At 34.1% G+C, this 17,633-nt stretch overlaps 1 protein-coding gene across 1 annotated transcript; it reads left to right on the top strand.

Moving 5' to 3' along the window:
• Nucleotides 1-9,149: 9,149 nt before the first annotated feature.
• Nucleotides 9,150-10,039, top strand: LOC133317726 (enoyl-CoA delta isomerase 2, peroxisomal-like). The gene has a single exon (XM_061519607.1). The coding sequence runs from the start codon at nt 9,226-9,228 to the stop codon at nt 9,940-9,942; it is 717 nt and encodes a 238-aa protein (XP_061375591.1). The 5' UTR covers nt 9,150-9,225; the 3' UTR covers nt 9,943-10,039.
• The last annotated feature ends 7,594 nt before the right edge of the window (nt 10,040-17,633 follow it).

Raw genomic sequence — 17,633 nt, 5'->3', positions numbered from 1 at the left:
TTTCTCTATATTCCATATCTAGTAAAAATGTTAATCTGTTTGCTTAGGTGTTCCATAAGATGGTTAATTCTGGAGTGGAACTGAATGTTCTTACCTATGGGGCACTTATTGATGGTTGTGCTAGAGTTGGGCAAGTAGCTAAAGCATTTGGTGTTTATGGGATAATGAGGTCCAAGGTACAATAATTGAAACATGTCTTTCTAGAGAATTATATTGTCCATAGTGTTATGTGTTTCCTGTCTCTTTTCATTAAGCTTTGTTTGAAATCTATTTAATGCTTAAAAATGATGTGTTTTCCACAGGTTGAACGAGCACGAGAGGTGTATAAGATGATACAAAAGTATAACATAAAGGGATCTCCAGAAGTTTATACCATTGCCATTAATTATTGCAGCCGCCAAACTGGAGATTGAGATTTTGCACTTAGTGTATACAATGACATGACCAGGAAAGGGGTGCTCCCTGATGAGATTTTTTTTTATATAATTTTCTTGGTGATATGAATTATTAAAATACGCGGTTTTTGTGGATTTTAAAACATAAAAATACCTCTTCTGTTTGTATAGTGGTTTCTAGAATTGATTCTTGCATTTAAAGTTCCGTCCTTTTTTACCATTGTTTGCTTACAGAAGTTATTGACTTAATATGCAGATGTTTCTTAGTGCACTAATAGACGTTGCTGGACATGCTAAAAAGCTGGATGATGCCTTTGATGTCCTTCAAGAAGCCCGTAAAGGAGGAATACGTGTTGGGATAATGTCATATAGCTCATTGATGGGTGCTTGTAGCAATGTATGTGAGGTCAAGTAATATGATTTAAAGGGGAAAAAATTTGGCATGCTTGAAAATGAAGACAACAATGAATCTAGTTTTACCCATAGCAATTTTTTAGTCATGCAACCCAAAAAATTGGGTAATGGATTTTTCAGAGTTAAATTATGGGTTGTATGGAAGGTAATGGAATTGAAATGGATTGAATAGAGTGGATTTGAATTATGTATTTAAAAACAGTTAATAAGAAAATATTTTATGTTTTGAATAATTAGTCATTAATTTAGGAAAATTTAATTCAGTTAAATGGCTGTTATTAAGTTTTGTACTTGGGGATGTATTACAACTATTATGGTTTTCACTTTAATTATCAGGTTTTTCTAGCATTCTTGCTATTGATTTTAGATAAGAATGTATGATATTATCGTCTTATTGTAATATCTAAGGATTTTGTGTTCTAGTAGATGATCTTGAATCTAAAAACCAAAAATAATGAATCTAAACTTATTACATCTGAGAACCCTAAACTAAATACTTAGATAAATTAATATAGAATATGAAAGTACAAGTATGACCTAAGACTTATGTCATGGTTTATGTTTCTTTTCCATTTAAGTTATGTTTTTCCAATTCTTTTGCGGCCTGCACTGAGTTCACCATTCTGAAAAATGTTTTACTAACTAGTGGCAAATGCTTGTTTTAGGCAAGAAATTGGCAGAAAGCATTGGAGCTATACGATTATCTTAAGTCTCGTAACTTTGACCTTGGACTAGTCAAAGTTAGGGGACCAAGAGTCCACAAGTGAAGGCAAGGGAACTAGCTACTATTTACACAAATAAATAACCCCCAACAAAGTACTAATAAAACCCCAAATCCAAAGCTTATACATAGACTCTAAATACTTAAATTCAAAACCTGATTGTAAAGTACTAAAATACCCTGTGATAATGTACTTTTAACCAAGGCAATAACTCTAATAAATTGTCAAATATGATGACTATAATTCAGAACTGAGAAAAGTAGAGAGAGAATAAGAACGTAGAGATGGAAAGAAAGTGTGAGAGAAACAGAGAGAAGAGAGATAAATTTTATAAAATTGGTAATGTGCCTGAACTCCTTTACATTAGTTTTACCTGAAATATGTATACTTCCAACTTCGTTTTCAATTTTATGGCTGCTGTAATTTTTTTCCCCACTGATCCATGGAGTTGCATCCATTAAGTATAGCTGTTTAATGGGAAAATTGGAGTTCAAAACATTGTAAGAGTTCTATACATATGATGGAGATCAATTTCAGAAGGCTTTGGAGGTTCTATCTGAAATGAAAGGATTAGGATTGTCCCCTAACAGTATCACATTCTCAATACTTATAGTGGCAAGTGAGAAGTATGTGAACTAAGAAGATTTTGTTGTTGATTTAATGATTTAGTTTACGTTCTTTCTTGACCAGTTTTCTATTTTGCCTGCCTTTGTATAAAGGATGATATGGAAGCAGCTCAAATGCTCCTTTCTCAAGCCAAAAAGGATGGTGATGCCCCTAATCTCATCATGTGCTGATGCATAATTGGTGTGTCATTGGATTTTGTTAGTTTTTAATTCTTTATGTTGCTATCTTTTCTTTCATACTGCTTTGAAAAATACCTTTTGGTTATATATATTGTCACAATGCAAGAAGAAATTTAATTTCAAGCTCAAGTTTTATGAATAATTGTAATATCTTATAATAACGGAGGCTTTCTTTGATCTTCCTTGGAAACTTGTCTTGTATTCATGTTAAAAATATTGAAGATACTATTATCTTTAGAATAAAAAACACCCCTTAAGCTTTTTTTTAATCAGTAATATCTCTATGGTATGAGTGTTTAATCAAAAATACTATTTTAGAGAAAAAAAAATACCCCTTCACTTCATAGTCATCTACATCAGATTCAAGCGACGACATAAACTCTTATACGTAAACTTAGGTACCCAAAAGGTTCGTAGCGTTTGCTAGCATACTCATGCATGCTTATTGCATTGGCTCACCTTAATATGGTTTTTATAGTACTGCTTGACCAAAGGGATTGTAAAGAAGTCTTCTTCGTCGCTAACATACTGGCCATCTTCCTTTGCCAATTCCACATACTGATTTTTACCACCAAAATCTTTCCAGTTGTTCACTAAGCTCAGTATCAGCCGCACACCATATTTTCCTGCTTCAGATATCACAAAATCCAATCCCTACGCCAATAAAGAACCAACATAACGTGTTAAATATAAACATAGATAGGTTAAATATAAAAAAAATAACTTTGTCATATCGTAATAATACAAAATAATATTATTAAATATTGAAGATGCAATACCCTGAAGACTTTCTCATCATAGATACCGGGAGAAACCTGAAGGGCTCTATAACCTCCATCACTGAAAGCCCAAGTTCTTGCAACACTTAAACCATGTTGGGAAGCTTGTTGTAAAGTGGTAGTGACCTTGGACCTTGTGGATGGGTCAGATGCCGTATACATTAACCAGTAGGCGTTGAATCCTTCGAAAGATATTTTAACATGCTACTCCTGAACTATTTTGCATATGTACTTTTCAAAGTTAATATTACCTGCTGTCTCACAACTCACTCATCAATATTTTTACTCATCTTTAATCAATGTGTTGCTATTCGGGAGGAGGATAAGACAAGATTGGTGCAGGAAATGGGTTTGCAATTAAAACAGATCAATAATTGGTTTATCAATCAAAGGAAGAGGAACTGGTACAGCAATCCTTCAACTTCTACTGTCTTGAAGAGCAAGCGCAAAAGGTATTAATATTAAAAGATGTCCTTTAATGTGCATGAGCTTAGCACCAATCCTAATTTAAAAAGAAGCAGTGCAGGTGATAATAGTATTGATCGTTACATGTAAATGGTGGAAAACTCGAGAACCAATCCCTGATTTAAATCCTGTCGAGACTAATTATTGGTACGAGACTCTGTCGTCATGAGTAGTCTCCTCTAATTTAAATCCTTGCATGTCCCCGAATATAAATTTGATTAGTTGACATTGAATAATCATTGAGATTGGTCATTCTCTTGATTGTACTATTGGAGAGGTGTCTGCCTTAAAATATGAATGAATTTTTTTCCTAATCATTTTGTTATTATTATAAGCTTAAAAATTGTATATGTATCTTGTAATATTGGCCAAAACGGTTCTGTCACCACTAGTATCTCTTGTTCTGTTTGTGGATGAAGGAAAATTTTTGGTTGCATTGAAAAATCTGTTGCTTTTACTATATATATATATATACATATATACACACACACATATATATATATATACACACATATATATATATATATAATTTTTAATGCATTTACTAAAAATGTTATTATTTTTTTTAATGCAGGCAGCGGAGTTCAATCCTCGTGATCAACCTTCTTCACATTCTGCAACTCATCAACCCTAATAAATTGTTTAGGTTTAAATTTTTGTAGTTTTATTGTTACTTTGATTCTGGTTAGGTTTAATTTGCAAGATTACTCAGGTTTAAACATTTGTAGTATTATTGATACCTTGATTTCATTTATGTTATTTTTGCAAAGCACATTTACATTAATTTATCATGTATTTGGATCTATTAATTTTTAATGGTGAGAAATTTTTAATTTGTTATCACAATTTGTATTTATTTTAGATTATATTTAATTATGTATAAATTTATTGATAATAGAATCAGAGGTTTAAATGTTTAATGAGTTAATAATATGTTTTTTATAATAATATAAATAATTATAAGATAAAAGGTGAGGGAGTGAATATTCCAAAAAAAAAAAAAAAACAACAGCAAATAAAAAAAAGGCAATGTAGATTAGCGGGGGTTCACAACCGCCGCTAAAATATTACAATTTTATTAAATTATTTATTTTAACGTCGGTTATTTCTAACGTCGGTTATTTCGTTGGTTGTGTTAAACCGACGCTGAAATATTTAATGGCGGAAATTTCCACGTCAGTTTTATAAAGGCCATGATTTTTTTTTGCGGCGGTTGAAACCGGCGCTAAGACTAAGAAATACCGCCGCTAAAACATGTTTTTGTTGTAGTGTACATATTGTTAATATCTATATATATTATAAAAGTCCTTCACTAAAGTTGTTATATGGAAAAAAAATATAGATTTTAATATTGGTTTTCTTTTGTTTATATTTTGCTTTATTATTTTTATTATTTTCAATATTTTTAAATTTTTACTTTTAAAAAAAATTAAATCATATATATTTTAATAAATTAAAAATATACATACTTTATTATAAAAATATACATCATTAAAATATCATACAAATTATTTTGCATATTTATAAATCTCTTCTTTCAATCTCAATCGTGCAAGTTTTAACGGCAGAATAAGATCCTCTGAGACAACTTTTGGTGACTGTGAGAAAATGCAAACAATTTTAAATCTTCTTCTAATACAATTTATCCTTTTCCATCATATTACTCCTTCCCCTCTGTGGGCTTTCTCAAGACCCGGGTATATACGACGGATTATTTTTATAAATAAAAAAAAATATTTGAATACTATATATATATATATATATATATATATATATATATATATATATATATATATCATTAATGCTATATTTTTGTTCGATTTATATTTGATACATTTGCATAAGACATGCCAAAGATTTTGTAACGATTATGTGTTTATGCAGTTACAAGATGAAGTTAAAAAATTATTTTATAAAATAAAAAAGATATAAAGTAATAATTATAAATATTTTATATCCATAAAATTAAATTAACAAGTCAAAATAAATGTAATACATTTTTTATTTAAATTATGTATAAAAATAAAAATACGTGTAAATATAATTGCAAAAAATAAAACAAAATCAACTCATATAACAATCAAATTTTAAATATGAATTGTCATATTAGATTTTATGAAAAAATATTCTTAACTAATTATTACCTCCAAATAATTTTATTTTATTGGGTAAAATAAAACTATTTGATCATCAACGAGATGATTACGACTTTGGCAATCTTCGCCCCTATAACCATATATAAACGACAAATTTCTTAGTCCAATAAATTATGGAAACATCTTCTCATTGGATCAATGGTTCAAACCTAAACATTTGAGTCAAATACTGTTTGATCTTACCATTACCTCATCCAATCTCTTCGGCCCAATAATTACTTGAAATCTTACTTCAAAGCAGTGAGCTATAGTAATGGCACATCTTGAAAGGATGGGCCCATATGAGGTTAAGTGTGGACTGTGGACATTGTAAGAGTCTGGGTAAAGCATATAGGCCCAACAAATATGTGCAGCTGCAAACATCATAACCTTTTATTGAATGAAGGGAGAAGACAATTCCACACTGCTTGAATCTCATCGGAAGTTATGCCACTATATATGGAAAATTGGATTGTCGTATCACATCATATAATTTCTTTTTCCTACATATTTAAAAAGGTACGAGACCCACTCAAATTTTTTTCTCTTTTTTTTTTATATAGTGGGACCCACAATATTTATGTATCTATGATATGACACAAAAAGTGAGGTGTAATATTATATTCATAAAATCCTCTATATATATATATATATATATATATAGGACTTATCATTTCTCACGTTGCTTGAGATAATTTTATCTTCGGCTACTAAATCATAACCGTACAAAAATCAATCAATGGTGTTAAAAGATGAGAGAGAAAAAGAGAATCATAACCATTCAAAGGTAAATCAATTAATATAAGAAAATAAATAAATAAAACGACGTAGTTTAATATTTTATATTTATTTTCACCTTTGTATAGTTATGATTGCTCATATTTAATGCTTTCACATTAAATATGATGAATCATAACCATACAAAGATGAAAATAAATATAACCGTTGGATCAACATAATCGATCTAACGGTGAAATTGATTGGTAGTAACATTGGTAGTAATACTAATTGATTGTTACAATATCCTATGGAACCAATGCTCTCTACGTAACGAATATAAAGGTTCAACGATTTTGATGATAACAAACAAGCATGGAAAGAAAGATTCAAAGTGCAACCATCAAAAAGAAGTCTAAAGAATATCAAGACTAGTGGCGGAGCCACATACCTCCTGGGTGTGGCCTCGGCCCGGGCTAAATTTTAACAAATTATACGTATTATATATAATTATATAATTAATTATAATTTAGTCCGGGTTAAAATTATAATTTGGCCCGGGCTACAATTTTTAATTTGGCCCTATCTAAAACTTAAAATATTTTTGGTAAGAGATTTGGGTAAGTTGTATTAGGTTATGTGTTCAATTTTTTAGTAAAATTATAATTTTTCTTGGTACGGCCTACTCAGGTGCTCTGTATTTAATCTAATTTAAATGGGAACTACACTATGTACTTTCCAGAAAAGTTACACTATGTACTTCCGGGAGTATATAATATAATTTGCAAAAAAATTTAAAAAATATTTGTAAACGGATCCTTTCCCAATTTAAATATATTATGATATGAACTAATTAAAATTTAAAAAAAAAAAATCGTATAATTTTTTTGGCCCGGGCTCAATTTTGAGCCCCGCTCCGCCACTGATCAAGACTCAAGCTTTAAGAGAAGACTCTAAGTCCAAGCAATCTCAAAGTAACATATCATAGGACTTGGGATTATTTAAAAGGGCAATTGATTCCTTGTGTGAACGAAGCTCAAAGTATTTTTCAAACACATGCATTAAATCATCGTTTAACATTCAAATACATTCCTAGCATGAAAATATATTTTTCAATGTTTATCAAATGTTTAAAAAATATTTGAAACTGATTTGGATCAAGAGAAAACTATTTTGGGTTGAAATCCAACCTTTCAACAGGTTGGTAATCGATTACCTAAGTAATGGTAATCGATTACCCTTCATGGTAATCGATTACTCACACAATGGTAATTGATTACCTACTGTGCAGAAGACAAAATAACAGATATAAAACGGTTAGTTTGCTAAAATGAGTAGAAAAACACCCATGAGGGCCATCTATAAACAGAGACTACTGTTCCGTTCATTAGACTACACTTCTTGATCATTATTACTCATTTATATCATACTACTTGTATTATTCTTGTCTTTTTTTTATCTTAAATCCTCTTTGAGCTTTATTCTTGTGAGAGTGTCATCCACCATTGTTCTTCAACTTGTATTATTTGTACTTTAAGAGTACTTAGCCATTATTAAACACCTCCATTTAATTTCTTGAATAGTTAGGGGAGTGAACCATATACACTAGAGAGGTCACCAAATTCCTAAGAAAAATTTAGAGTGAAAAATTGTAAGGCATCAAAAGCCCAAAGTCTTGAAAGGTTGTAGTGATTTGTCAAGCACCCTCAAACTTGATAGTTAGTGAAAAAGTTTGATCGAACGATTTCAGTCTGGACGTAGGTCACGGTGGTGGTGACCGAACCATGATACATCTAATTTGCAATTTCTCCAACCTTAAACTCTTTAATTTAGTATTGAAATTGCTATTTTTGATTGTGTCTATCTATTTGTTTGCTTACTTTATTGATCACACACTTTCTCTCACACTTAGACTTTTCCTTATTAAATCATTTTATTGAAGAAACAAACACTCGTTAAAATATCAAAGGAGACACTTTGTGAAAATTTTTTGTAAAACTCAATTCACCCCCTCTTAAGTATTGAAGTCATTTGTCCAACATACCCTACCCCTTATTTTTATATGTTGGATATTTAGTTTTTGACTTTAATGTTTCTACCGTGAATGTTAATAAGTTATCTATATTTGCTTTCGAAACGACTTCGTTTTGCATTGAAAAATTAAAAAATTATAATGAAAAAGACTATTATAACCCTGAAATAAATTTTAATTACAAAAATATTTTTATTTTCGCCTCAAAATAACGTCATTTTGAACTTAATATAGATAAATTATCTATATTACTTTAAAAAAAACGAACCCTTAGTTTTTATTAGTATGAAATAGACTTTTATGTTTTATTTACGTTTTTACAATTTTGTTCATCCCTATCATTTCTACATAGATTCATTCTACGTTTTAACAACAATGAACATGTACATCATCAGTTATACCTTATTTTAATTTATAGGATTAATATTTCTTATATATTACAAAATAAAATTATTTTCTATACACATATAAAAATATATAAAACTTATATTAAAAAAAAATATATAAAACTATGTAAAGAGAAAAAAAATATAAATTATGTACACTTTTATATATGTATATAAAATAAAATTATCGTTGTAACATTAAATTCACTTATCCCTTAATTTATTTGAATAATTAAAGACATGAATATATATTTTTTTTCCTAATATTATTGACGAGGTAATTTGTTTGTCCCCTAGATAAAAGGGAAAAACAGAACATAAACACACAAGCTGTCAGCCAGTTGAATCGGAGATTTGTGGATAAAAAAAAAAAAATGTGCAGCCTGGAGAAGCGTGGCAACCTGTGGGTATTGACCCTCACCGGCGACAACCAGCACCGCCTCAGCCCCACCCTCATCGACTCCCTCCTCTCAACCCTTAACCAAGTCGCCTCTCAAGCCACCCCTGGCTCCGTCCTCCTCACCACCGCTAACGGCAGATTCTTCTCCAACGGCTTTGACCTAGCCTATGCCCGTGCCGCCGGCTCCGAATCCGCCGCCGCGGATCGGCTTCACTTCATGGTCGAGTCCCTCAAGCCAGTCGTGGCAGCGCTCATGTCCCTCCACATGCCCACCATCGCCGCCGTCAACGGTCACGTCGCCGCCGCCGGGTTCATACTGGCGATCAGCCACGATTACGTCCTCATGAGGAGTGACCGCGGAGTGCTGTACATGCCGGAGGTGGACCTCGGGCTGCCGCTGCCGGATTACTTCGCCGCCGCGATGAGGGAGAAGATCAGGTCTCCGGCGGCGCTGCGGGACGTGTTGCTGGGCGGCGTGAAGGCAAAGGCGGCGGATGGGGTGAAGATGGGCATCGTGGATTCGGCGCACGATAGCGCGGAGAGTACAGTGGAGGCTGCGATGCGCCTGGGGGAACAGCTGGCACGGAGGAAGTGGAATGGCGAAGTGTACGCAGATATAAGGAAGAGTTTGTACCCACAACTGTGTGGCGTTTTGGGATTGACTCAGAAAGTTATCATATCCAAGATCTGAATCTCATCACTTGTTTTTATTTCTGTTTTCTATATCCTTTGTAAAGGATACTGCTAATAAATAATAAAATAATAGTCTTTTCTTCTACATCGAATGCTTAAAAATAGAAAAGTTATCTTATTTTGACATTGCACCTCTGCATCCTTTGTATCAACCAATCTATTGCACCTCAAGCTTGAAAAAATAAAAAATAAAAATGAAACATCTACGAAGTTACTTGTCCAGGATATCTTTGGTACAAAGACAATTACGAGGCTTTGATGAAGGGTTAATTTTAAATTTCCGAAAAAACTGATTGAGAATCCTATTTATTCGTATGAATTGTTAAATGTTTTTAAATATTAAAGAAAACAGAGAGAAAGAAAGGATTGAGAAAGAGAAAGAACTGCTCTGAATAATACTTTGTGTATTTTCATATCGAATCAAAGTACACTATGACCACTATTTATACAATACTGAAGTAACTCTTATATCAAAAAACTGAAAATAACTAACATAACTACAATACAGTTGAACCGACAAAATTGATATGATAATACCCTCCCTTCAAGTTGGAAGGTTGATGTCAAGCAATCCCTTGTTAATGAGAGTATGAAATTGTGATGGCTGCAAGGCTTTAGTAAAAGTGTCTGCAAGTTGATGCCTGGTGGAGATAGGAAGGAGATGAATGAGACTAGCTTGAATCTTTTCCCTAGTAATATGACAATCTAACTCTATATGTTTACGTCGCTCATGAAAAGTGGGATTATGAGCTAAATATATAGCCGTCTGATTATCACAAAAGACAGAAGCTGGTTGAGAAATGGAAATGTGGAGGTCATGAAGTATAAATTGAAGTCACTGAAGTTCACACGTAACTTGTGCAATTGCCCGATATTCTGCTTCTGAAGATGATCTAGAAACTGTGGTTTGCTTCTTCAATTTCCAGGATATTAGAGATGATCCTAGAAATATACAGAAACCAGATATCGACCTCCTGGTGTCAAGGCAAGATGCCCAATCTGAATCTGTAAAAGCAGATATGTGAAATTCGTTTGTGGTAGGGAAAAATAGACCTTTTGATGGAGATCCTTTTATATATCGAAGAACATGACAAGCATCATTGTAATGACTATCCATAGGATTAGAAACATATTGGTTGAGTTGTTGAATGGCATGAGAGATATCGGGGCGTGTGATGGCGAGGTATAACAGTCTTCCAATGAGTCTGCGATACTCTGGAATATCATGATAGGGAGTGCCTTGATGTTTTTGAAGTTTGTGAGCTGGATCTAAAGGAGTTGAGGCAGGTTTAGCAGCCAGGAAACCTGTATCAGATAATAACTCCAATGCATATTTTCTTCCCACGTTTGGATCTAGCAATTTCTAAACCAAGGAAAAATATTAAAGGACCCGGATCTTTGATACTGAATTGTTGATGAAGAGAAGATTTAACCATGGAAATTTCAACTTGATCATTTCCAGTTAAAACAATGTCGTCCACATAAACAAGTAAGGCAGTGAATGAGTTTTCTTTGTGTTTAACAAATAGTGAGTAGTCAGCTAAAGATTGAGTATAACCCAAAGCAAGTGGTGCAGATGTAAGCTTGGCATTCCACTGCCTACTAGCCTGCTTTAAACCATATAAAGATTTCTGCAATTTACATACTTGAGATGGAGAGGAAGCATGAAGACCTGGGGGAAACACCATGTAAACTTCTTCATTCAAATCACCATGAAGAAAGGCATTGTTTATATCTAGTTGTTCAATGAGCCAGTTTCGGGAAGTAGCAATTGCAACCAGAGTTCTCACTGTTGTAAGTTTAACAACAAGTGAAAAAGTGTCTAAATAGTCAATACCTTCCAATTGAGTGAAACATTTAGCCACTAGACGAGCTTTGTATCGATCTATATTTCCATCAGCTTTATGTTTTATTTTGTATACCTATTTGCAGCCAATGGGTTGTTTGTTAGCTGGTAAGTCCACAAGAATCCATGTTTTGTTCCTATCTAAAGCCTGTATTTCATCCTTCATTGCTTGCTGCCAATATGGGTTAGATGCAGCTTGTTTGTATGTGTGTGGTTCAGAATAAGATGAGATATTATGACAAAAAGAAGTATGAGAGGGAGAATAATGATCATAAGATAAAACTGAAGTCAAAGGATAAGGGGTTAAATGAGTACCTGAGGATGCAGTCGTTGCAGCATGTGCAGTAGGTAAGTTATAGTGAAAATTATTGAGATATTTTGGTAAATTCTTTTTTCTTGATGATGTCCTTGAAGTGGTCTGAGTTTGAGGATTACTGTTTGTAGCAGAAGGGTGATGGATATCTATATCATATATTGAATTTTGAGGTTGGGATAAGGTTGGTTGAGTTGAATTGGGTATAGGATCATCATATGTAGGTGTATTTTGGTGAGATGAAGTGGTAATATGTAAAGGATTTTGCTGATCTAATTTGGCAAATGGAAAAATGGATTCATAAAAGATAACATTTCTAGAAACAAAAGTGTTATGAGTTGACAGATCATAAAGAAGGTAGCCTTTAGATCTAACTTTATATCCAAGAAAAATAGCTTTTCTGGCTCGATGATCAAATTTTGTGCGACCAACAGAGAGAGTAGAGGCATAACATAGACATCCAAAGACTTTAAGGTGAATTAACAGAGGAAGTTCATTATGTAATAGTTCATAAGGGCTATTGTTTTTGAGATTGGGAGAAGGTAATCTATTTATGATGTGTACTGCATGAGTGATGCAGTAGTTCCAGAAAGTTTTTGGAATTTTTGATTGAAAGAGAAGGGATCTGGCCGCATTGAGAATGTGTTGATGTTTTCTTTCAACAACATCATTCTGATGTGGAGACTCTACACATGTGGTTTGATGTATAATGCCTTTTGAATTGAAGAATGTTGACATTAAAAATTTAGGTCCATTGTCACTGCGAATGGTTTTTATGGTAGTTTGGAATTGATTTTCAATGAGTTTTATGAAACTCTGGAGATGATCACGTGTTTCTGATTTAGTTTTCATTAGAATAACCCAACAAAATCTAGAATAGTCATCAATTAAGGTTAAAAAGTATCAATGACCAGAAGTAGAAGGTATACTATATGGTCCCCAAATGTCAGCATGAACTAAATCAAAAATATCGCAAGATAAAGAACTAGAGGTAAAAGGCAATTTTCTTTGTTTGGAAAAATGACAGGTATCACAAGGAATGACAATATTATTGCTGATAAAAGGGGATTTTGTACATATGGTCTGCATAATAGATTGAGAGCAGTGACCAAGTCTAAAATGCCATAAAGATTGACTAGTTACATTCTTCACAATATTGCAGTGATTGATTTTTGTGGATTTTTGTCTTCTAGGAGATTCTTGATTAAGCACACATAACCCACCCACTTGTTTAGCTGAACCAATTATCCTCTGGTTGATATTCTGCATAATATGACAGGTATGCTCATTAAAAGTGATGGAAAATTTTGAATCACGTAAAAGTTTAGTGATTGATATAAGATTGACACGAAATGATTCTACATACAGAACATCATTTAATATGAGTAAAACAGAAATATGAACTACTCCAGAATAAAAGGCTTGTACTTAGGATCCATTTGGAAGGTTTATGGATATTGGTTTGATGGGTTTAATAGAGATGAACAGGTTAGAATTGTAAGAAATGTGATCAGTGGCACCAGTATCTAATATCCATTGAGTATTTGGATTACCTGTCTGAGAGGAATTTGTACTGAATATGTTGGTATGTACGGGATTTGAAGCATGATTGGAACTGATTTTTTGTTTGCTGCAGCAAGTCTAAAAGACTATTATATTGTTCTTTAGAGAAGGTATAACCTTGTTGATGAGGTTTCTGAGATTGTTCTTCAAAAAATTCATCAAGATTTGCATCATTTTCTTCTTGTGACACTGCATTTGCCTTACGAGAGAAACCTTGTTTGTAACCAGGTGGGTAGCCATGTTTCTTGTAGCAAGTCTCTATAGTGTGGTTAGTTCTACCACAGTGAGTACATATCTTGTTTATGTTTCCACGTCCTCTTCCAGCAAAAGTACGACCTCTTCCTCTTGTAAATTGTCCACCTCCTCGTGTGTATTGATGAGTGGTGACATTTAACAAAGCCTTGGGCTCATTTTCAATTTCATTTTCAACATTATCTGCATTCAATTGACGTTCTTGCTGAATGATTAGTGAGAAAACTTGATTCATGCCTGGCAAAGGTTGCATGAGCATTATCTGGGATCTTGCTTGTGAATATCTCTCATTGAGTCCTCTCAAGAAATGAATTATATGATTTCTTTCTTTGGTGGCCTTTATTTGTACTGAAGCTCCACAAGAATAATCGAGTGAAGGCTCAAGACTGTCAAGCTCGTCCCATAGGATCTTTAACTTAGTGAAATATTTTGATATTGGCCTTGTCCCTTGTTGCAATCGAAAGATGTCTTCTTGAAGATCAACAATGCGAAAAGTATTTGATTGGGAGAGTCTCTCACGTAAATCTTTCAAAACTTGTGAAGCCTGCTCCATACAAAGAACAAATTGGGCTATATTTTTTGTAATTGAATGACTGATCCATGAAAGAACCATCATGTTGCATCGCTCCCATGCATAATGCAAAGTATCTGTTTCAGCTGGAATGGGTATACTGCCATCCACAAAACCAAGCTTGTTCTTGGATCGTAATGCTCTTGTCATTGTTCGAAACAACGAGTGATAATTTTTGCCATTAAGAAGAGTAGGAACAAGAACCAAAGAGGGATTCTCATTTGGGTGAAGAAAGAAAGGACTCATTTGATTATCTGGTGATGAACTCTGGTTCGCCATTGTAGAAAATTAGAGAAAGTAAGAAGAAATTGAGTAAAGAAGACAACAACGAATACCCGAGCTCAATAGAGCTCTGATACCATGTTATCAAAGAAAACAGAGAGAAAGAAAGTATTGAGAAAGAGAAAGAAATGCTCTGAATAATACTTTATGTATTTTCATATCGAATCAAAGTACACTATGACTACTATTTATACAATACAGAATTAACTGTTATATCAAGAAACTAAAAATAACTAACATAACTACAATACAGTTAAGCTGATAAAACTGATATGATAATATAGATTATCGGGATTTTATTTTGTGAAGCAAAATTTTAATTTAAAATATCATTGCTGGATGAGTGGTATTTTTGGATTCTCACATGTATCCTTCTAGAAATTAATATTTTTTTAGATATTTCAATCGGTTCATCTTTTAATAACTTGTTCGATTCAGAACAGGTTTCAGATTAAAACTTTAAATCTCTTGTAAGAAGTTCATTTTGTGAATAGTCCTCCTGTGAGCAAAGGATGTCATCGAATTGCAAGTGGAAATTTTACATTTTGGTCGAGTAAAGCCTAACCTGGCTTTGTAGCCCAAGCAAGCCCCAGCTAGATTGAGATTGGTTTATAACATTTTGTCCTTTTTAATAGTTTTATATCTTTAAGTGAAATAAATTCAAGGGTTTAATATTTTTCCTACTATTAAATAATGGTAGCTTAATTGGTATTAGAGAATTGAGTAGGTGGGGGTAAGAGCATATGTTTGATCCTCTCCAATACCATATTTGGAAGGAATTTAAAGTCTTAATCTCAGGACCTGCTTCGATTCGGACTAATCACGAAGCAATATACCGAATGATATATCCACAAAAAAATATTTTTCCCATTTATTTCTTATTATCCCAAAATGATAATATTTTAGAGTATGGAGAAAAGTATTTTTATAATTTTTATATATTTTAATATTATATTAACTTTTTATTATATATTTCTCTCTCAATCCTAAAGTGCTATTAATTTGAAGTAACAGAAAATACTACAGGATAAACATTACGTCAAACTTAAAATTTATAAAAAAAAAATCATATATAGAAATTAGTTATGTAATTTTATTCAACCGGCTTGGAGCGAAATTTATAATTAGAAAAAAGGGTCAAATATATTGGCAGTTGAAAAGTCTTGAAATTCATATATATTTTTTTTTTTGGAAATTCTATTCAACCGCACTAGGGCGTGGCTTATCACAAACGCAGACAAAACCCCTAACCACAATACTTTGCCATTTCAACTCGTCCTCGTCGTTTCCTGTAATATCGAAGTTAGCTTCAGTTTGATAAGCCTCATCCAAGACTTTCACACTGGTATAACATGAAGAAGACGACGCCACCACCGGGTCTACCCAACTTCGTGCCAAGAAGCGTTCTTTAGTTCGAACAGCCGCCATTAGTCAACAGTTTATCCACAAGTCCAACCTGGGAGCGAGAAATACAAAGTCAAACACCAAACACTTCAACCGACGCCAGGCAGGCCACACAAAATCAAAACCCATACCTCCAAACCACCCAACGCCTACACTCTGAACCACCAAAATTCCCTCACCAATAACTTAACCAAAAACATTTCAAAACACAAGAACTTACCACCAGATCAAAAGATTCTGAAGAGCTGGATGTATAAAAATCTGAATAGCTTAAGGGAGAAGGCCACCAAGCAGGCGGTAACTTATACAACGCTAAATTTTCGTAAATGGTGTCCCATACACCATACGTTATAAGGCGAGCGCCCTCCGGATGGTACCTACCTAATCAGTTATCAATGGACTCGTCATATTTACGGCGATGGAAAGATTGGGAAATTTTAGGAAGATGGCCAACAGACGTGCATAAGGCAACTGGACGGCTGATAGTAATGCTCTAATGGGCGATGTTGAGGCAGGCGATTAATGGAAGATAAAGGACAAATAAGTCGCCCCACTCTAAGATCCGAACGCCGTGAAGTATGACGACGGAAACCTGCCCTATGACCACAGAACGGTCAGAAAGACCCGTTTCGACTCCTTTGGGGAAGGTGTGATCCCACACCTTCGCTTTGTTCACCTAATTCACGCCCCCTAGACCCAGTGAGCCGATGCCTATCAGATCTGGCAATCCTCCCACCGGTCACAGCTTGGCGCCCACTATGGCTGCGAGAACCAGAAGACTCACCAGAATAAGGGACCACGGGCCCCAAAGCCCTCTCTGGCAAGAGAGTTTGAATCTTGCTCACTAAAACCAAGAAGTTCTGGTACCCTCCCGTGGTGAGTGAGCGAAAAGGAGGGACACTGCTACCTTCCCCACCACGACTAGCAAGAAACTCTCGCATAGCCGGGCCAACTGTACAATCTTCTCCCAGATCAAATGCTTCGTCGAATTCCTCCTTTTTAATGTCAACCTCAGGCAAGACCAAACCAGGCAAACCCCTCAACCCGACCATCACGAGAAAGAAGGAAAGAGAAGCAAAGCTAAAGGAAAGTAAAGAAAGGAGAAGTTACAAGCTAGAAATACTATACCTGAGATAACAAAAATTGTAGAGGAGCGAAGAATGGGAGCAAAGAAGACCAGTGTGTAACCACTCACGCGGAAGAGAGAAAACCAGAGAGAATGAAGCAAGAATGCAAAGGGCCAAGACAGTGGCGTGGAGGGAAAATGCCCCCTTTAAATAAGAGGAGAGAGATGGGAGTAGCGTACACATGTATCAAATCCACGACCCTAACCGTAGGATGATACAACCGTCAAATAGTAGGCGGTTGCGATCGAGGGCCCTATGGTAATTGCAGGGGGACAAGACACCTTTCGTATCACATAAATGCGCCACACGTCTTGATGCTTGATTTCCTGCA

Source organism: Gastrolobium bilobum, unplaced genomic scaffold (genome assembly GCF_033153095.1).
Source record: "Gastrolobium bilobum isolate Gb01-03AN ecotype WA unplaced genomic scaffold, APGP_CSIRO_Gbil_v1 utg13468, whole genome shotgun sequence".
NCBI lineage: Eukaryota > Viridiplantae > Streptophyta > Magnoliopsida > Fabales > Fabaceae > Gastrolobium > Gastrolobium bilobum.
The sequence above is the reverse complement of the archived record's forward strand: the minus strand, read 5'-3'. Positions and strand labels throughout refer to the sequence as shown.